The sequence below is a fragment of the Fringilla coelebs genome, assembly GCF_963513975.1.
Source record: "Fringilla coelebs genome assembly, chromosome: 8".
Lineage (NCBI taxonomy): Eukaryota > Metazoa > Chordata > Aves > Passeriformes > Fringillidae > Fringilla > Fringilla coelebs.
The window spans coordinates 17,634,237-17,654,401 of NC_140066.1; the positions used below are offsets into that span (position 1 = coordinate 17,634,237).

General features: G+C 59.4%; 2 protein-coding genes across 2 annotated transcripts; both read left to right on the plus strand.

Annotated features, from left to right (window-relative positions):
• Window positions 1-569: 569 nt before the first annotated feature.
• Window positions 570-9,058, plus strand: TMEM150A (transmembrane protein 150A). Its single transcript, XM_084210630.1, has 7 exons — window positions 570-679; window positions 2,489-2,536; window positions 4,056-4,127; window positions 4,267-4,334; window positions 4,462-4,589; window positions 5,455-5,632; window positions 7,442-9,058. Exons 1-7 carry the CDS (start codon window positions 600-602, stop codon window positions 7,684-7,686), a joined length of 819 nt encoding a protein of 272 aa, XP_084066756.1. The 5' UTR covers window positions 570-599; the 3' UTR covers window positions 7,687-9,058.
• Window positions 9,059-9,394: 336 nt separating this feature from the next.
• NFKB2 (nuclear factor kappa B subunit 2) lies at window positions 9,395-20,135 on the plus strand. Its single transcript, XM_084210629.1, has 24 exons — window positions 9,395-9,468; window positions 12,247-12,430; window positions 13,468-13,512; window positions 13,850-13,928; window positions 14,398-14,438; window positions 14,538-14,636; window positions 14,880-15,031; window positions 15,605-15,711; window positions 15,861-16,019; window positions 16,108-16,212; window positions 16,356-16,441; window positions 16,567-16,705; window positions 16,785-16,904; window positions 17,002-17,187; window positions 17,350-17,491; window positions 17,626-17,740; window positions 17,942-18,149; window positions 18,239-18,408; window positions 18,563-18,665; window positions 18,779-19,008; window positions 19,190-19,259; window positions 19,376-19,548; window positions 19,624-19,735; window positions 19,832-20,135. Exons 2-24 carry the CDS (start codon window positions 12,386-12,388, stop codon window positions 19,945-19,947), a joined length of 2,802 nt encoding a protein of 933 aa, XP_084066755.1. The 5' UTR covers window positions 9,395-9,468; window positions 12,247-12,385; the 3' UTR covers window positions 19,948-20,135.
• Window positions 20,136-20,165: the final 30 nt, after the last annotated feature.

The following is a 20,165-nucleotide window of genomic DNA, read 5'->3' on the forward strand; positions in this document are numbered from 1 at the left end:
TTTGCGGATGTGGGCCCCGCACGTACTGGTGTTCGGCACAGCTGGTGTTCGGGACAACATCACCTGGAGCTGAGGGGGCTGAGGCCCCCAGCCCTGCAGCCGGCTGTCGGTGCCCGAGTCAGCCTTGGCAAAAGCTGTTCGGGTCCCCAGCTCCTGGGAGGAGCGTTCGCCGCTGAGCTGTGCCCGCTCTCCCCTGCGCTCTAGGGGAGCCTGTCCCTCGCAGAGGCTCAGCCGAGCGCGCTGTGGGGCCGCCCGCCCCGCGGAGCCCGACGTTGGCGGCTCCGTGCCGTCCTGCTCCCCGGCTGCCCTCCCCAGCACCGAGCTGCTCCCCGGGCCGGCAGCGCGGGCGCCACGTGGCGCCGGGGTCCGCGCCGGCCCATCCCGCTCCCCGCTGCCGCCGGACGGGGCGGGCCCGGCCCTGCCGCCGAGCGGGACCCGCGCTGCCCCGGGGCGGGGCCGGCCTGGGCTATCCCGGCGCCGCTCCGCACGGCCGGACCCGCTCCGCCCGCCAGCCCGGCCCCGGCCCCGGCCCCGTCGCCCATGGGGAGCGCGGCCCGGCGGCGGCCCGGCGGCCCCGCTCGCCCATAGCCCGGCGGGGCATGCCAGGCCCCAGGATGCCGGCCTGGGGGATCCTGCCCGTCACGCTGCCTGCCTTCACCATCACCGGCATGTGGATCGTGTGAGTGCCGCGGGGTCGCCGCCAGCCCCCCACCCACGGGCGTTGGGGCCGGGGCCCGGGCCGGATGCTGCGGGATGACTGAGGGCCGGGGGTTGGAGGATGCCCTAGAGTGGGATGCTGCGAGGTGGGATGCAGCGGGCTGGAGGTTGCGGGGAGCCGCTCTCTTTGGTCATGTTGGGGCACTTCTGGTCACTCAGGAGCTCCCACAGCCGCCCTGCGTGGTCCCCACGTCCCCTGCAGCAGCGCCGGTATGTGCCTCCCTGTCCTTAAATCCCTGACACCCTGCGGAATCGCGCAGCCCCTGTCCCGGCCTGAGTGATGCTGATGCTCAGCCCGGGAACGGCATTGGGAGCCGCGCCACCAGCCCAGGTACTGCAGCACCAGGGCTGCAGTCCGCATATGGGCACCCATCCCATGTGATGGATGGATGGATGGATGGATGGATGGATGGATGGATGGATGGACCTTGTGCTAAGGAATAGAGGCTGTGTCACTTGGGGGAACAGTACTAGGCCACCCCAGCAGTCCATTTCTCAGGCCTTAACACAGGTAAGCAGTGGATGAAGGACTTTTCTCAAAGGCATCAAGAGGTTCAGTACAGGTGGTGGAGCTTCCTGGGGTGTGGGATGGAGCAAATGCACCCCACATGCATGCAGGTTCTTCCAAGAGCTTCCCCCTGAGGTATCGCCTGTCCTACTTCACAACAAAGCCGAATGCTGAATCTGGTGCTAGGAACTTAAACTGCAAGTCTTTCCCTTGGACACCTTGCAAAGCATAGGCTGTCTCCTGTGAGTGACCCTGGGGGGCAGATACCCCTCCAGACCAAAGCAGCACAGGTGGGAGTTGATGCTTATGATCCTCATAGCCTGAGCTACCCTGGGAGTTGCCCTTTTGGAGACCTGTGCTGGGAGATGGCTCAGTGAGGGGTCTACTCCTTGGTGGCTGGGGATGCTGTTCCTTGGTTTCCCCCACCTGTCCTGTTCTTTGCCTCTGTTCTGGGATCATCCTTTTGCAGCCCAGCTGTTACATGGCCAGCTCGGGAAGGAGAGGAGTTTTCATACTGGTCTTGGGGCCTATTTTTAACCTGAGCTGTTCACAACTGCTAGTGATTTGAGCAACAGGGTGCTGCCCATTGCTGTGGCTGCTGGGCAGGAGGGCTCCTCGATGGCCGGAGTGGGGGCCATGGGGTTGGGAGCCCTTGGAGTGGAGCAGGATGCATGTCATGAACACCCTGTTACACTGACTAAGGCACAAGGGTGACTCCACAGTGACATGCTTGATGGAGCTGATCTCCCCATAATGCCCTCCCAATGCACTGGCTACTTTTCCAGACTTCCTTTAGCTCCATTGCTGGCTAGCCAGGGGCTGGGGGAAGCACGGCAGAGCCAGCACCATTGGGTGTCACCTGGCACAGCTGTAGGCTGGTGGAGAGCCCTGCTGCCAAGGGCATGCCAGGGAGGCTCTGTGACAGAGCAGTCCCCCAGAGCCCGTGGAGCACAGGAGCACAATGGAGAAGAGGCCCCAGAGAAGCAGCTGCACTGAACTGGAGCAGGAGATGGCTCTCAGCAGGGATGGGGGTACAAGGCAGGGGAACCTGGTCCCAGCAGTGGGAGTTCTGTGGAGCATGTTCTCAGGCACTTGTTTTTCTTTTTCCTGCTTTGTAAAGCTGGGGGGTGCCACAGGACGAGTGCTGGCCCCTGGCAGGCAGTGAGGGTCTGTATCCTCTGCTCTGGCAGCTAGTCCCTGGGGCTGCTCTGGGTGCTGGCAGGGAGGTGGGTGGCTGTGGTAACCCTGTTGTCTCTCCTCCAGATATGCCATGGCACTGTCCAACAACCACATCTGCCCTGTCCATAACTGGTAAGGCCTGTGGGGAAGCAGAGGCTTTTTGGCACATCCTGGCTTGATTAAAGACTTCATAATGCCAAGTCCCTCCATACCTGCCCCACTTAAAGTATGCCAAGCTGTGCTAGACCACTGGGTAGCTGAGGCACTCTCTGTACCATGACTGTGCTGAAGGGGGGTTGGGGATGGTGGGAGCATTAAAGGGGCACAGAGCTACCTTTTTCCCCAGCAGACTTGGTGGTGATGGGGTGCAAATGCCACAGGGCACATGCCCCCTCCCCAGCCCAGTGGCTTTTGGGAGCAGAACAGCTTGGGGTCCAGCTGCAGTCAGGGCTGGGCTGCCCTCCCTCCCCTGCTCGGGCTCTCTGTGGTAACGGCTGCTCTGCTGAACAGTCCAGCCTCGCTGTAAACCAGGCAGGGAGAAGGAGGCCTTTCAAAAAACACAGCATGGAGAAAGTATGAAAATAAGTGGTCAGGGAATTACAGAGGGCTGTGTGTCTCCATGGAAAAGGTTGTGACTTGCTTGCTTGAGGTTAAATCTGGCAGTGCCAGGGGGATGGGATGGTCCTGCAGCACCCAGACGCCCCATGGACAGAGCTGCCTGCAACACCCCCAGATGGGGGATGAGGCGTGGAAGAGACAAGGGCTGGGAAAAGAAACACTGTTTGGTCTCTTGGCAACTCCTTCTGCAGGGTTTTTGGCTTGTAGCGTCGCCTTAAAAATCTGCCCAGAAAGATCCATGTTAGTTTAATTCTTGCTGGAGTGTTTGAAGAAGTGAAAAAAAAAAAACCTGCTGCCATTTCCTGCCTGATGGCTGATTCTGCCCTGGGAAGAATGTGTGTGTCGGGTTGCCTCTGCTGCACAGCCAGCCCTTAATGACGAATAATGCTTCCCAGCCTTGGGCTGCTTGCTTTAAACAAAATAATAATAAAAAAAACCTCCCAAACCAAACACAGCCCCAAGAGCAGCCTTTGAGGAGGCCGTGGGGCTCCACGCCTTGCCTGGGTTTAGTGGTTGGAAAACAAAGCCACCAGTAAACTGAGGAGACTGAGAAAACATCAGAGCTCAGCCCAGCCCTTTCCAAAAAGGCTTTTTTAACCATGTGCTTGCTGTATTCCTGGAGGTGGTGGATGGACAGCTTGGGCAAGGGACAGGGTAGCACTGTCCCCATGCAGCTCCCCCCACAGCATTGTCCCCCCTGAGCTGGCAGGTGGGTGCTCCTGCTCCTCTCTGGGTGTGGGGCTGCCAGAACCCCCTGAGCCCACAGCCCAGCCCGCACAGCCTCTGCCCTGCCGTGGCCTCTCCCTCGCAGAATGGGGCTCTGGGTGAGTAGCAGAGCCAGCAGGCAGGGAACAGGCTGTGGAAACACAGGCGTGATTCTGCCTGTTGGGCAGTGGATCACTCCCTGTAGATTGTGGGCACATCCCTGGGTTTGGGCTGCACTCACTGCAACTCGGCTGCCCTTGCAGGCAGGAGACAGGAGGGTCCTGGGCAGCATCTCGGCTCTCCTAACCTGTTCCTTTGCTGCTGGCAGGAGTTACAACCAGTCATGTGACATGGACGGCCCCAGCTCCTGCTGCACCCTGGATCACATCCCCCTCGTCAGGTGAGCAGCCTCAGCATGGGGGTACAGCTGCTCTGAGACCCCTCCAGGCCAACCCAGGAGGGTGTCCTGCAGAGGGAGCCGAGCACACACCCCGGTGCCCCCTGTCTGAGTGCTCTGTGCGTCTTGTTTGTCCCCACAGCAAGTGTGGCACCCTGCCTCCCGAGAGCTGCTTCTTCAGCCTCATCTGCAGCCTGGGCTCCTTCATGGGTAAGTGCCTGCTGCTGGGGAAGCAGGGCTGAGAGAGGCTGCCCTGCACCCGCCCCAGCATGGGGCAGCAGTGGGATGAGGGGGTGCAGACAGTGGCATGTGACAGGGCTGTGTTTCCCTCACACAGTCATCCTGGTGGGCCTGCTGCGGTATGCCCACCTCCTGGAGCGCCTGGGGCCATCCCTCCTCAACACCCTGGGGCTGGCCACTGGCTGGGTCTGCGCTGCTGGCCTCACCATGGTTGGCAACTTTCAGGTAAGGCATCTCCTTCGGAGTCCCTGGTGTGGGGGGCAGGAGAGGGCCTTGGCTGGAGCGGGGAAATGGCTGTGCTCAGCAGGGTAGGGTTTGGGGTTGTTGGTTTGGTCCAGCATCCCATCCATGCAATCCTTCCCTTCCCCTGAGTCAGTGCCGTGCTTCCCAGGGCACTGGGTGTCCTCTTTGTGTATTCATAGTTCAAGTCCAGATTAAGCTGCTGGGTTTGGTTAAACCCTTACCTGAGCCCCCTCTGCACTGTCTGTCCTCTCCATGGACGTGTGCAGGGGCAGGGGCCTGCTGTTCAGGCTGCTCCTGATCCTGCCCAGGGGGTGACGCCAGGAAACTGTCGGGGCAGAGCCTGTGCTCATGGGGAGCGGAACAGGCCCAGGCTTGGCAGTGCGCGGCGGTGCTCAGCCCCTGCCTGCTCTGCCAGGCACCAGCCTCCCGGCAGCTGCCTGCAGCAGCCAGTCCCTCCCGCTTGGCAGGAGGCTGCTGCCCACACCAGCCCCGGGAGGAGCTTTTCAGGGCCCGATCCCCTTTGTGGCCCAGCCGCGGTGAGCGGCGCTGGGCTGTGACCCTCAGGAGCGGTGCAGGCAGTCCCTGATGTTGCTCGGGGCAGAGGGCAGCCCCTGCCCCTGGGCACAGCAGGGCTGCTGGCCCATGGATAAAAGAAACAGAGCTCTTGGAGATCCCAGCAGCAGATGGTGGATCCAAGTCTGCTCTTCAGCCAGGAGTCAGGCACAGGGTGAGCTGCCTGGACCTGCTCCCAGCACTGTCTGCACCCCTTCCTGGGCAGGAGCACAACTCCTGGAGCAGTGATAGGCAGTGTCCCAGGGTGCTGGCACTGATGGTTTCTTCCCCACAGGTGGATCACGCCAAGGTGCTACACTACATTGGGGCGGGGGTGGCCTTTCCCACCAGCATGCTGTTCCTGCTCCTGCAGTCCATCCTCACCTACCGCATGGCTAAAACCCGAGGGCAGTACTGGACTGGCCACTTACGTAGCATCCTCACCACCGTGGCCTTCTTCACCCTTGTCTTCAGTATCCTGAAGGGTGTGGGAAGAAGATTGGGAATCGGCTGGTGAAAGCTGGTCCTCACAGTGGGTATATGCCCCAAATTCTCTCTCCTTTGGTCTGGCAACGAGGCATGGTGCCAGGTGAGGAGCTGCGCAGGGCACTGAGGGTGGGCAGCTCGCTGCAGGTGTAGGCCAGAGGAGCAGCAGTACCGGGGCTGGGCAGGGGCTGAGGAGGGGAAGGGATGCTGGTGGGTGTCTCTTGGGGTGCTGGCATGCCCCAAACCAGCCATGCCCTGGCTGCTGCAGCCCAGCCACCGCTGCAGGCTCCAGTCACACACCACCCAGGTCTGGTTAATTGTTGGGCTTTTTTAATGGGACAAAGGTATTTTGAGCCCTTGGCAATGCAAAGTCCATTTGGGTTACCTCTCTGACCGAAGCTGAGTACAAAAGCGCTGGGTGCAGGTGCCAGGTGGGTGCATGGCAGCACCTCTGTCAGTCAGAACTTCTGGGCACTCTCCAGCCAACCTGCCCATGGGACGAGGAAGGGTTTGGTGAGCAGGTACTGGGGTCTGCAAACACTTTACCAGGGAGGGAGATCATGGCATCAGGTAGGCTGGAGCTCAAAGAATGGTCCCAAGTGTGTGGGAGTGAGGAGCTTAATTGGGACTGAGGTTGGGGATAAACTGGGAAACAAGGTAGTGGCTGTTGGGCAGAAAGGGAAAAAAGCATGCAGTGTCCATGGATCCCAAAGAGGCTGTCTGGGGTCTGGCTGAGATAAGCCACACAAGAGGAGCCTGGGGGTGCTGGCAGGCCTGTCACATATCAGAGGGTCCTGCTCTGTCACCACAGGAGGCAGGTAGGCTGGGAAGCAGGCTGGGAGCTGGGAAAGGCTGGGAAGCAGGCAGGGCCATGCCAGCTGGGAGGGACAGGAAGGGCATGTAAGGACAAGAAAGACAGGAGTGGTGCCCATCTGCTGTGACCATTCTGCTCTGTAAGCTCTGGGACTGGCAGTGGGCAAGCAGCGAGCTGTGATGTGGACAGTGTGGGGAGAGGGCTGGGATCTTTTCTGGTGTGATGGGGGGAGTGAGCAGAGGGCTCTACACTGTACAGGTCAGGTCCCTGCTTCTGCAGCTCTTCCAGATCTTGGTCTCACTTGCAGAAGGCATGGTACTGCTGAAGGCTTCACCTGGAGGGCTGAGGAATGTACCTCCTCCCCTCACCTGCAGTAGCTCTTGCAGTAGGTTTCCCTTCAAGATTTCCCAGGAGATTTTTGGTGGGGATGAGAGAAGGATAAAGAAATTCTGGTAGTGGTAGGATCTGGAGAAGTGGGAGCAGGCCCCCTCTCGGGGGTGGGCCAGCCTGCAGCACAGAAGGACAGGAGGTGCAGCAGGACTGGGATGCAACAGTCCAAACCATGTTTCAAAGGTTGAGTTTTATCATCTTTGACTGCATCCTGTGAGAGGATGGAGACCACCTGCCTGGCTTGAGGAAGAGGCAAAGAATGTGGGGAAGCTGAGCATCTGGGCACCTGGCTTTCACTGAGACCTGCAGCTTGAGCTCGTCCTGCCCTGGCCTTTTCAAATAATCCCAGCCTGGCTTCAGTGATTTATCAAGGCTGGTTTGGGCATGTGTGCCACCACTTCACCTGTGCCAGGGCCCTTCTGGTGCTGGGAGAAGCATGTGGGGGTTTCTCAGTGTTAGGAGTGGTGGTAGTGTACCCATCCTGCAGAGGATGGGTACTCACATCCACCCCAGCATGCATTAACAGTGGGACAAGGCCCTCCATGGGGTGTTTGGGGTTCAGCTGTACTATCCTTGACTGGGATACCCTCAGGTGGTGTGTTCTTCATCCAGGAGAGCTTTGTGCTACAGCACGTGGCTGCCTTGTGTGAGTGGATGTTCATCATTGATGTCCTGGTTTTCTACGGCACATTCACCTTTGAGTTTGGGGCCATCTCCACAGACACCTTCCTGGTCCTGCTGAAAGCCAGCCGGGCCCCCAAAAGTTACAAAGGCGAGAGCAGCCTGTCCAGTACAGCCCACATGCACAGCCATGTGGAGGGCCTGGCTATGGCCTGACCCCCACAGGAGGCAGCCCAGAGTGGAGACCCCAAATTGGGCTCTGCCAGTGACTCCCCACCTTGAATATCTCTGAAAACCCCGCTGCTGTGTGTTTGTTTGTGTTTGTGTGTGTGTGTGTGTATGTGTTTGTGTGTGTGTGTGTGTTTGTGTGTGTATGTTTGTGTTTATGTGTTTGTGTGTGTGCATGTGAGCCTGCAGTGCTCTCCACTCTCAGCAGGAGCTGTGTCCAGTGCTCCTCTGGCAGCTGCTGTCCCCTCCCTGCCCACAGAGTTTGGGGTCACGGCTGGAGTGTGGGGATGCCAGCCTGGTGCTATCAGCAGAGCCAGGATCTGCCCCTGAGCCGCTGGGGTAGCCTGATCTGAGTCAGGCTGCTGAAGGCAATCATGCTGAGGCTTCCTCCTGTAAGGGACATGGGGGACCTGGGGGCTCACCCTCCCTTCACCACACAGGCCTGGTGGGCTGGAAGGGGATGAGATCTCTGTTCTTCCCTCCTTCACAGGGGTAAGCAAGCCTTCCAGCTGGCTACTGTGACTGTCAGACGAGCCAGAAACACAGAGTGCCTTTTCCCTTTCTTGGGAAGTGACTGCGCTGCCAGTCTGTTTGCAGCCCCAGTGAGGATGGCAGCAGGGGGTCTCTCCCCGCCTGCCTTCCCAGGTGGGGGTGGTGTCTCACTCTGCTGCAGGATGACACCAGCAGCACCGCTGGACTGTGCTGACCCCCCCTGCCCCGTGCCAGAGCTCTCACTGCTCAGGGCTTTCTATGCCATCAGTCAGTGGCTTTTCCTGCATTTTTTCAGCTTTGAGAATTGCTGAGGCCGGTTTCACCTCCCTGGTCACAGCATTTCCCTGCTTCCAGCTAATTTGGGGAATGAGTCTTCAAATTTACCATCATACTGGGGATGTCCTGCAGGCGCCGTGCCTGCTGAGCAGGGGACTTCTGCTCTGTGCTGCTGCCAGCCCAGGCTGTCCCAGGGAGTGCAGCCGTGGAAAGGGGAAGCACTTCTGTAGGACCAGAGGAAACATGTGCCCCATTCTTCTGGGACTCCAAATCCGTCCTCTTGTGCCTTGGCCGATGCCTGCCTGGCGGGAGCTCATCCCGCTCAGCCACAGCATCCTTGGGCTGAGGTGCAGCCGGGGGTGTCCTGGAGGGCGCTGAGGTGTCTAAGGGTATGAGTGCTGTGTGTGCGTGCATGTGTGTGTATGCATAGATCTACAAATATATATATATACACGTACAAATATATATATATATAAAATCCCCTTGTCCCTGGAGAGGGGCATTTGCTGCTGCTGCTGTGCGCATTGATCAAGTTGGGCTTTTCTATTTGCCCGCCTTTTCCAAACCGGCCTGTAAATTCACCAGTACATGTAGTTCAAAGAGGAGCCTTTCTGACTTTTGTATCTAATATATTTTTTAAAAAGTATATATAAAGACAACAGTGAATTTACAATAATAAAAGTGAAAACCATCCATGGGTGAGGCAGACGGTCCTTCCCCGCTGGAGTAGCAGCTGGCCACGGGAATGGGGTGATGGGTCCTGTCCCCCCCGTCGGAGGACAGCCATGAGCCCGGGTTCCCTGACCCGAGTGCCAGCCAGGTGGCGGATAGGCGATGTCGCCGGAATGCAGCAGCCTGGAGTTGCCCGTCCCTTCGGGGGTCCCCTGGCCCGCCCTCCCGCTGTCTCCGCCGGGCGGAGCCGGGTCCGGGAAGCCCCGGGAGGCGGAGTCGGGTCGGGACTTTCCCGGTACCGGCGGCGGCCGGCCTTCGGCTGGGATGAAGGTAAGCGGCCGGGCCGGGGTGTGGGTCCTGGGGGTGCCGGGGGGACGCGCCCCAGCAGCGGCGGACAGGGTTACCCACGCCAGCGGGAGAACGGTTCCCAGGGAAAGGGAGTTGAGCGGTCCCAAGGTTTAAAATTCCGGTGCTTGGGCTGCCCGTCCCAGCGGAAGGGTCCTGGGCTCTCTCTCGCTCCAGCCGGTCCCTGGTTGCCTCTGGCCGGCCATGCGGCCAGCTGGGGGGGAGGTTGTTGGGAGGATCCAGGTTGGAGAGACAATTGCTCTCTTGGAGGGGAGAGGAGACAGCAAGTCCCAGCGCTGGCGGTTACACCATTTTCCCTGCCGGTGGGGAAGTTCCCTATTTTCTATGCTGCCATTGGGTTCTGCCCCATCCTGCAGCTCTCCCTCTTGCGTCCTGAGCCCTCCTGCGCTGGAGCAGGGCTGGCCTGCTGCCCGCTGCGAGGGCAGTCAGATCCGTGCCCGCAGGCTCGGCGAGCTATGGAGCCGTGAGCACCAACACGGCAGTGGTACTGTGGACAGAGTGGAAATTGGAGAGAGTGAAAGCGAACGCCGGGCTGAAGCTGGCAGGGGTTCTCTAAGGGCATACAGCTGGATTAAAAGTTGATAGCAGCAGAGGAGCTTATTTACAGGCCCTTAGAGGAGAAAACCAGAAGATCACTGGGTGGCTGGGGTTTGCCAAAACCAACTTGATAGCCACAATGGGAATAAAGGCATTTTATGCAGAGATACACAAATGGCTTCAGTGGTCAGAGGCAGGCTGTCAGGAGGAGAAGGCTTAGAAAGCTTTCAGGGAGAGGGGATTTCTCTCTGCCATGCTTGCTGGTCAAGCACTTGGTTTCCAGGAAGGGTCTCACAGCAAAGTCACTGTGAACACAATATGAGAGACTCAGCAGCCTCTTGCCAGTAGCTGTTGGGACTCCAGGGATGGAGTAGAGCACAGGATTTGTGCAGAAAGCAAGGCCAAGTATTTAGGGCTATTGTTTGCAGGTGTTAGCAGACCCAAGGGAAATCAAATGTGAAGGGAAGAGTGTGTTAGAGGAGCAGCCAGCTGAGTGGCTGGAACATGTCAGCTGTACACCAGTGCAGTTCAGAGCAGGGCTGTGCTCATGCTGCCTCCTGCATTTCTGGAGCACCCTTTCCCATGGCTACTAAACACTCCTGCCTCAGATAGGCTGACATGTGTTTCCCTCCTGCCTGCAGGGCATCAGCTCTGCAAGTCAGCCGACTGTCATGGGAGGAAAGAAAATAGCACCTGCATTACTAGGTCACATTCAAGGAGCTGCAGGCATGGAAGATTGGGTTTAACTCACACTGTTTGCCAAAGGCTGGCCCTTAACTGAAGCACTGTGGCTGGCACAGGGAGGCTGTGCCATCTGGCAGGGGGGCTGTGGCAGTGCTGCACTCCAGGGCAGGGAGCTGATGCTGCTCTGGGCACTGCCTTGTAGCTGGATTGCTTCTCTTTTCCCCCATTCCCAGCAATGCCCAGGGAATCCTTCCTGAACCCTAGGAATGTGTGAAGATGGGGAGAATTAGCCAAGTAAATGGGGTCTGCAGTTTAAACCCATGATCCAGGGCAGATGTGTTGGGAAGACACAGTAGGGGATGCTACTGATGGAGGAAGGAGAGATGTGTTCCCTTCTGGCATGTGTGGGGGATAAAAGCTGCATATGCTGCACTCCTAGAGGAAGCCCCAAGTCCAGGAGGCCAGAAAGGCATGCTGCTTGGCACAGGAGGTAGGGCTTCACCTTGAGAGCAGGTCTGAGGTTGCCTGAGATTGCTTTTCTGGGAGCAAGGAAGCAGGTGATGACACCATCTCTGCTCAGCAAGTAAGGTGGGCTTCCTCCAGCACACACTGCACAAGGATGCAGGGGTATGGCTGGCAACCTCCAGAGAGAGCCAGAGCTGTGTGGGATGGGGAGACACAGGTACAAGACCATGGCATTCTTTAGCCATGCTGTTTGCTGCAACAAGTGGAAGTGACCTGGGCAGCAGAGAGTGAGCTGTGAAAACCCCTCAGGAGGAGATGGAGCTGATGCCACTGGAGAAGGGAGTTGTGCTATTCAAGGGGCACAGTCTGTTGTCATCCAGCAGCTTTAGGCCTGGGCTCTCCCACCAGGCTCAGTGGGTAGGGTAGGTGGCTGTTCCCAGCACACTGAGGAAGGTTGTTTGTCCCTTTGTTCACCTCTCTGGAAGGTCTGTGCCCAGCAGATGGGGTGGCTGGCTGGTGGTGGCAGGCTGAAGCTGTCCAGGTGGGATGATCAATGGGATCCCAACAGCAGGCAGTCTGTGCTGCTTCCCACAGACCAGCCGGGGGTTGTGTCCATGTTCCTAGGCCTTCGGAAGCCCCTGCAAAATGACAGGAGGAAGGTGCCCACCTCATTTTGCAGTGCAGGATCTCTACCTTCTCCTTGCACCCTCCCCTGCACTTGTAGGTCCCACAGACCCCACGTCTCAGGCTGCACAGTTGCCTGGAATGCATCTCCGTGCTTAGGTGGCAGGCCAACCGGGAAAAACCTCAGGCTTGAGGTCACAGGACAGTCCCTTTGGAAGACTTGAGTGGCTGAAAAATCTCCTTGAAAAGGCTCTGTTCAGCTTCTGAAGAATATGAGTCACGCACGGATTGAACAATCCCCTTCCTTCCCCTCTTCTCCCACACACTCAAAATCCCCTGAGTGGGACCTGCAGCAACCACTGATTCAGAAATTCATAGTATGAGGGTATTGTGGAGTCACCTACGGTTTTTTTTTTCCTTTTCATTGGTTAGTGAGAAGAAATGCGGAGCGTGCCCGTAGGCTCTCCCCTGATCCTGCCCCTTTGCTAGAAGTCACCGGTGTTTTTCTGTGGTCAGGCAGACCTTGACCCCAGTGGAACTCCTGCCTGTGGTACTGGCAGTCCCTGTGGCCATGCTGGGGCTGAACGGGTTGCTGAGACCAACCTCTTCCTCCCCGGTGAGTAGGAGGGTGTGAGCGTCGTGGGCCCCTGCTGCTGGCAGTGCCTTGCTGGTGGCGGCGGGAAGCATCCAGTGCTGAATGCTGGGGTGGTGGGAGATGCTCCCACAGGGAGCTCTGGGGCTGCCCCTTCCACTTTGAAGCCAGTGGGAAGGAGGCAATGGGAACACGGATAGCGAATGCCTCTCTCTGGCCACCTCTGTGGGAAGGATGCAGGGGCTGCTGTGTAAGTTGAAACTGGGGAGAGGGAAAGCACCCCTTTGGGTGCCGCAGGGGGCTGCTGGCTCTGCAGCGTCCTGGAGAAATTCTCTTGTCCAGGGGGGAGCCAGTGGGCTTGGGGACAGCACTTTGGGGCGACTCCTGTTTGAGTCCATAGAGGCTTGGAGACGACATCCCGGTGCGGGTGACACATCCCTGTCAGGATGGGATGATGTGGGGTAGGGATCTTGGGGAAACCAGGGGTTTCTGTGGGGATTTACGGCGCGGGCAGGTGTTTTCAGCTGTGCTGCACTGCAGTTCTTGCTGGGCAAGGGCTCATGGCAGCGCAGCGGGGACTGGCACCCGTAGCGGGACAGCCGGCCGGGGACGGTGTGGGGCAAATCCCTCCGTACTCCCGAGGGGAAAATACGGCACATCTGGCGCCCCGGAGCTGCCAGGCAGCGCCCGAGCGAGAACGCCCGGGGGAGGCGGGCGGGAGTGCTCCGGGATTTCCAGCCCGCCCGGGGCTCCGCGTCCAAAATTCCCAGGCGAGGAGGGGACGGCCCGTCCTGCCGCCCCGAGCGGCCGCCGGCGGGCGCAGGAGCGGCCGGGCCGAGCAGAGCCCCGCTCCGAACCGCGCCGGGCCGACCCTCGCGTTCCGTGGCCCCCGGGCCGTGCCCCGGGCCGGGCCGGGCCGTGTCCCGGCCGCGGCGGGCGGGGCGGGGCGGTGACGCGCGGTCCCGTCATTTCCCGGCTCGGCGGGGTTTCTAGGGACTTTCCGGAGCGGCGGTGCCTTCCTGCAGCCCCGCTCCCCGCTCAACCCCCCCCTCTCCCCGCAGGCCGGCGGCCGGCCCCGCGCCGACATGGACGAGCAGTTCCAACCCGTGAGTGCGGCACGGATCGGATGGGATCGGCCCGGGGGGTGTCGCTGCCTGCTCCCGGCCCCGGAGCTGGGCAGGGGGCAGTGCCCGACCCCACGGGTGGGGTGGGAGGTGGGGATCCGTGCCTGCTTCCGGGCTGGGAGGCGGGAAGGTCTGTGTCAGCCTCCACGGGTGGGCACTGAGGGGTCTGCACCTGCCCGCCTCTCTTCCCGGGGAGGGACAGGGATCTGTGCCTGCCCGAATGGGGTTCTGTGCCAGACTGACATCGCCCGCCCCGGGTAGTTGGGGGATTCCAGCCCCAACGCGCTCATCACATTCACCTTCCCTCCCTCCCGCCTAGTGCCTGGATGGGATTGACTATGATGACTTCAGTTTTGGCTCCCACATGATGGAGCAGAAGGAGCCCCTGATGGAGACAGGTAAGGGCCCCTCTGGCTGTCCCTTTCCAGGGGTCCCCAGCTTCAGTGGAGTTTCCCAGCAGGTTGACTCACGCCTTTTAGTTGCCAGAAGCACCACAGGCTTTGTCCTTACTGGTCCCACTGTGGGCTGGCTGGAAATCCCTGCCTCATGACACCAGGATGGGGCTTCCATCTGTCCCTACTGCTCAGTCTACCAGGGACTGCCAGGCTGGGCTGTGACCTCCTGGGGTTCTCTTGTTTCCCAAGTGGCAGAGCATCCTCTGACCCTCCCCTCCTCTTCCTGCTATTCTGACTGCTGTTTTCAGCTGGGCTGTGACAGTGCAGGGTTTGGGGGCTCTGAGGACCCCCACGGGACAGACAGGGGTCACATCACCTTCAGTGCTGTCCCTGTATCTCCAGCATCCTAGTGAGAGCATGCACTTTGGTTATCCTGTATTTCTCATTGGTACCTCTCCTTTCTGTTCTCCAGTGGAAGGCCCCTACCTTGTCATTATTGAGCAGCCAAAGCAGGTAAGGATGTCATGCAGGTAAAGACACATGTAACTGTCTCATGCTCTTATGGCATCAGGCTTTGGCCACCCTTGGCTGACCTGCTCTCTGCCTCCACAGCGGGGTTTCCGATTTCGGTACGGCTGCGAGGGCCCTTCCCATGGGGGGCTGCCGGGAGCATCCAGCGAGAAGGGGCGCAAGACCTATCCCACTGTCAAGGTGAGCGCTGCCATGGGAAGGGCATGGAGCAGTGTCCTCAGCCAGTAGTGCCTGAGCACCAGGAGGGAGCCTTGAAAGGAGGACAGGAAATTTATAATAAGTTCTTGTGTGTGTCCTGGTGCTGGTGGGATGGGAGAACTGCAGCAGGAGAGGTGGTGGCCATGGGTAGGGATAACAGGGATTTGTAGAGAATCCTTCAGGCTCCTGGCTTATTGTACCTAACCCCCATCTCCTTCCCTGCAGATCTGTAACTACACAGGGATGGCCCGGATCGAGGTAGACCTGGTGACACACAGTGACCCTCCCCGTGTACATGCCCACAGCCTGGTGGGCAAGCAGTGCAACGAGGCTGGCAACTGTGTCACGATCGTGGGACCCAAGGACATGACTGCTCAGTATGTGCAAGGAGGACCCAGAGTGGCCTCTTGCTTTTGTGAGGTGGCTTTGGGTGCTGCCTGCAGCTTTTCAGATGGGGAGAAGATAGGGGTTAGTGGACCCTGGAGCTGGGTTTGCTGGATGAGGTCAGCTGTGTGTAGTTCATTGTTACAACTCTGTCCCCTGAGCATTTTGCCTGTCACTGGGTTTTGACATATGCAGCTCATTTTGAGCTTCTGTCCTTGAGGTTGCAGCTCCCCAGCTTTGCAGATGACTTTTGAAGTCAGCCTGAGTCACAGGGTTATTCTGCCGCTGCTGCAATTGCTCTTACATATCCATCTCTGGCTCAGCTCAGTACCATTTGCATCCCTCTGGACTTGTCACCTGTGGGAGCCCAGAGTTTCTGGGGCTCCTTTTCTCTCCTCTGCAGTTGCTTCTCTTCTGCCACACACGCACTGATTCCTTGCTGCCTGAGTGGCACCACTCTGTGCTCAGGACCTTCCCAGCTGCAGGAGTATGTGCCCCTTTGGGCTTGTTGCTCCTGGCCTTGATGCTCCCAGATCCCAGCAGGTTCCCTCTTCCCTCTTCTCCAGGTTCAGCAACCTGGGTGTGCTCCATGTCACCAAGAAGAATATGATGGAGATCATGAAGGAAAAGCTGAAGCAGCAGAAGATGCGCAACAGGAGCCGCCTGCTGACGGGTGAGGGCAGCCTGGGGACTCAGTGGGCCTCGGAACCGTGGGCTGACAGCTGGGCGCTGGGCTTAGCATGGGGCTGGGGTGGGTAGGAAGGGGACCTGGAGCACTGTCCCCCCATACAGCCTTGACAGTTTGTCCTCCTGCCCTGGCAGAAGTGGAGCTGCGTGAGATCGAGCTGGAGGCAAAGGAGCTGAAGAAGGTGATGGACCTGAGCATTGTGCGGTTGCGCTTCACCGCCTACCTCCGTGACAGCAGTGGCAACTTCACGCTGGCTCTCCAGCCTGTCATCTCAGACCCCATCCATGACAGCAGTGAGTGTGGGGCCAGTCCAGGGAGGGGATGGGGCAGGAGGGGGTAAGGACTTCTGCACAGAGACTCCCAACACCTCTTGATCTGCAGAGTCCCCCGGAGCTTCCAACCTAAAGATCTCACGGATGGATAAGACAGCAGGCTCTGTGCGGGGAGGAGACGAAGTCTACTTGCTGTGTGATAAAGTTCAGAAAGGTAAAGCCATTCTCTCCATTTGAAACCTTCTGGAGGGGCTTTAGCAGGAGAGATCCGAGGCTCCTGGGTGGTCAGGAGTCCTTGTCTTTGGAGCCTGTTTGGGGCAAGGAGACAGGCGGTGCCAGTGCCACTTCTCTCCCCAGATGACATTGAGGTGCGTTTCTACGAGGATGATGAGAATGGCTGGCAGGCATTTGGGGACTTTTCTCCTACAGATGTGCACAAGCAGGTACAGGGGAGGTGGGGAGAGTCCTGCTGTGCTTCAAGGCAGATGACTGCCTTGTGGGGTGATGCAGCCCTGTCCCCAGCTTCAGGGATGAGCAGAACCTCATCTCCATCATGTCCTGCCCACAGTATGCCATTGTCTTCCGCACACCCCCCTACCACAAGCCCAAGATCGACCGTCCTGTCACCGTCTTCCTGCAGCTGAAGCGGAAGCGGGGAGGCGATGTGAGTGACTCCAAGCAGTTCACCTACTACCCAGTGGTGGAAGGTGAGCACCACCCAGGTAGGCCAGCATGTCCCCTGCTACTGGGGCTGCCTCTCACCCTGCTGCCTCTCTCTCCCCACAGATAAGGAAGAAGTGGAGAGGAAGCGCAAGAAAGTCCTGCCTCAGTTTCCTCAGCACTTTGGCGGTGGCTCGCACATGGGGGGGGCCGGCGGGGGGGCCGGGGGCTTTGGCTCTGGAGGAGGTGAGTGGCGATGCCTCATCCTCCTCCTCTCTCAGATGGCTGAGGTCTGGCCCTGGGGGCTCCCTTCTGCTCACCCATCCTCTGCCTTGCCCCACAGGTGGGAGCCTCAGCTTCCCATACTCCTCTGGACTGACCTACAACAGCATCTACTCACCCGGCCCCCACCCAGTGGGGGGCTACCAGGGGGGTGTGCAGATGAAGGGCCCTGAGGCAGAAGGGCCTGGGAGTGACAGGCAGGCACCTGCAGAAGAGAGCACGTACTGCAAGGAGCTGCAGAAGCACGGTAGGAGGAGCAGAGCTTGAGGGAGGGCTGGGGCACATTGCGCAGGAGAGGAGGCATGGATGGGGGACCTTTTGGGGTTGTGTGCTGCTCTCCATACCTGGTGGATACAGAAGGGTGGATGGGGCTGCTGCCCTGGAGGTGACATCCTGCTCTGCCCCCCAGCCCAGCTGTGCCAGCTATGGATGCTGGCGTTAGCCCGTCGCAATGCCCATGCCCTGCTCGACTACTCGGTCACCGCCGACCCCCGCATGCTGCTGGCAGTCCAGAGGCACCTGGCCGCGTCACAGGATGAGAACGGAGACACGTGAGCACACGAGGGGTTTGAAGGGAGAGCATGGTGGTCTTGTCTGTCAGAGCCATTATGGGGGCTCTGAGGGCAGCAGGGAGTACCTGGAGAAGCATGGAGCTGAGGTAGGGACCATCCCACTCTCTCTACAGGCCTTTGCACCTCGCTATTATCCATGAACAGACAGCTGTGATCAAGCAGCTGATCGATGTCATTGTTAGCATCCCCAGCCAGCAGATCATCAATATCTCCAATAATCTGCAACAGGTATCTGTTTTTCAAAGCAGCCAGTTCTCCTCTACCTGGGAGTAGTTCTTCACTCCTATTTTCCAACCCTGGGGGCTCCTGTAGCTGCTCCTGCTCAGGGGAGGCTGCAGATCTGAACAAGTTGCAGCTACTGGGGAGAATGGTGGGGCAGGACTTGGCTCCTCTTGTGAGCGCTGCTGAGGATGTGCTGCTGTCCTGCAGACACCACTGCATCTGGCAGTCATCACCAAGCAGCCCCAAGTGGTCCAGCTCCTGCTGCAAGCCCGCGCCGACCCAACCTTGCTGGACCGCTATGGCAATTCCCTGCTGCACCTGGCACTCCCGGCTGGCGATGAAGAGATGCTGAGGACGCTGCTGGCTCACCTGGGCTCAGCTGCCCCTTATCTGCTCCGTCTGCCCGATTTCCATGGTGAGTGTGGCTCAGGGGTGATGGGCAGAACCCCAGTGTGCCATCATGGGCTTGGCCAGAAGACTGCTGAGCCTATCCCAATCTTGCAGGCCTCCTGCCTGTGCATTTGGCTGTGAAGGCAAAGAGTTTGGCTTGCCTGGACCTGCTGGTCAGGACGGGAGCAGATGTGAATGCAGTGGAGAGGCAAAGCGGGAGGACCCCACTGCACCTGGCTGTGGAGATGGAGAACCTGAACATGGCCACTCACCTGGTGAAGAAGGTATGGAATGACTGGTGTAGTGGTGGCTGTGGGACAGGGATGGGGTGCAGCCTCCTACAGGCTCCTGGCAGAAGTGGGGGCTCCCCTGAGGCCTTGGGGTGTGGGAGGAGCAGTGCCCAGGCAGCCCGTCCTCATGGTCTCACATCTTTCTTAGCTAGGAGCAGACATCAACAGCCGGACTTTTGCTGGGAACACCCCCCTGCACTTGGCTGCTGGCCTGGGCTCCCCCACCCTCACCAAACTGCTCCTTAAAGCTGGTAAGGCACTGCCCTTCCTCATTCCCTCACCATAGCTCTGGCTGCCTGTACTGGGTGGTGCCAGGCACAAGGTCAGACCCGTGGGCCTGGCTCATGCCAACCTTTCCCAACAGGGGCTGATGTTTTGTGTGAGAATGATGAGCCCATGAGCCTATCCTCGTCAGAGGCCAGTAGCGACACAGACACTGACCCTGAGGAGCAGGAGCTGGCCATGGATCTGGGGGAGCCAGCCCTGGCTGCAGAGCACAGCACCAGTTCCAAGCTCTCCACACAGGGGCAGTGGCAGGCAGGGCACAGGCAGCGCCGCTGCCACACGTCCCTGGACCTGACTCGGAGCCAGAAGGTGTGTGGCACAGCGGGACAAACTCACTGGGAGAGTTTCTGTGCAGGCCACAGCATGGATGGGGCAGAGTTCCAGGAGATGCTCCTGTGCTCCTCCGTGTCCTGCAGAGAACCAAGGTGTGAGGAGGCAATGGGGGATCTGGACAGTGCTTTGGAAGATTGACATCCATGTCTGTCTGCAGGTGCGGGAGATCCTGCTGCAGGCCTCCCAGCAGGGGCCCGAGGCAGAACTGCCCACTGCCCCCCAGCCAGGTGAGCAGCCCCTCTGTCCCCCACGCCCCAACTCAGAAGCACCACACCGAGGCAGGGTAACACCCTCCCGGCAGCAAGGCTGGGCAGCCTGTGATGGGGGCACCTCTTTCACACAGGGAAGGTCCTGTCACTGGACAGTGAGGCACTGCAGGGGCTGGAGCAGCTGCTGAACCAGGACTGCAGTGGGTCAGACTGGATCGAGCTGGCCAAGCGCCTGGGGCTGTGCAGCCTCGTGGAGACCTACAAGGACACGCCCTCGCCCAGTGTCAGCCTCCTGCGCAGTTACGAGGTCAGTGCCTAGTTGGGGTGCCTCTGCCCCCTGCCTGTCTGGCCATCAGCCTTACTCAGTGCCCTCTCTCCACAGCTGGCAGGTGGCAGCCTGGGGGGACTGCTGGAGGCACTGGACTCCATGGGGCTCCACAATGCTGTGAGGATGCTCCACAAAACCGAGGCACTGGAAAAGCTGCAAAGCACAGGTACAGAGAGTGAGGGCTGGGGCTGGTGGGCAGGGAGTGTCTCTGCTGCCCCTCCCGTTGCCCCATCACTAAGAGCACGTGGGGATTGCTTTGCAGAGCTGAAGGAAGACAGTGCCTACGGCAGTGAGTCGGTGGAGGAGGAGCAGGCACCCACACTAGCCCTGAAGCCGGGGGGTGAGCTGCCCCCCAGCCAGCAGCCACAGGTGCACTGAGGAGCCATTCAGCAGCCCCTGTGACCACGCAGGGAGCTGCACTGCCCTCTGCCTTACTCACACAAGTGCCTTCTGGACTAGGGGTCTGGCTGCCTGGACTCAGGGGGATGGGATGCAGCTGGCTCCTGCCCGTCTCTGCTCTTATTTAATGTTTTTTCTTCTGAATAAAAGGACACAGGTTCCATTAATCTTTGCCCTCCCTCTCTCCAGCCCCAGCA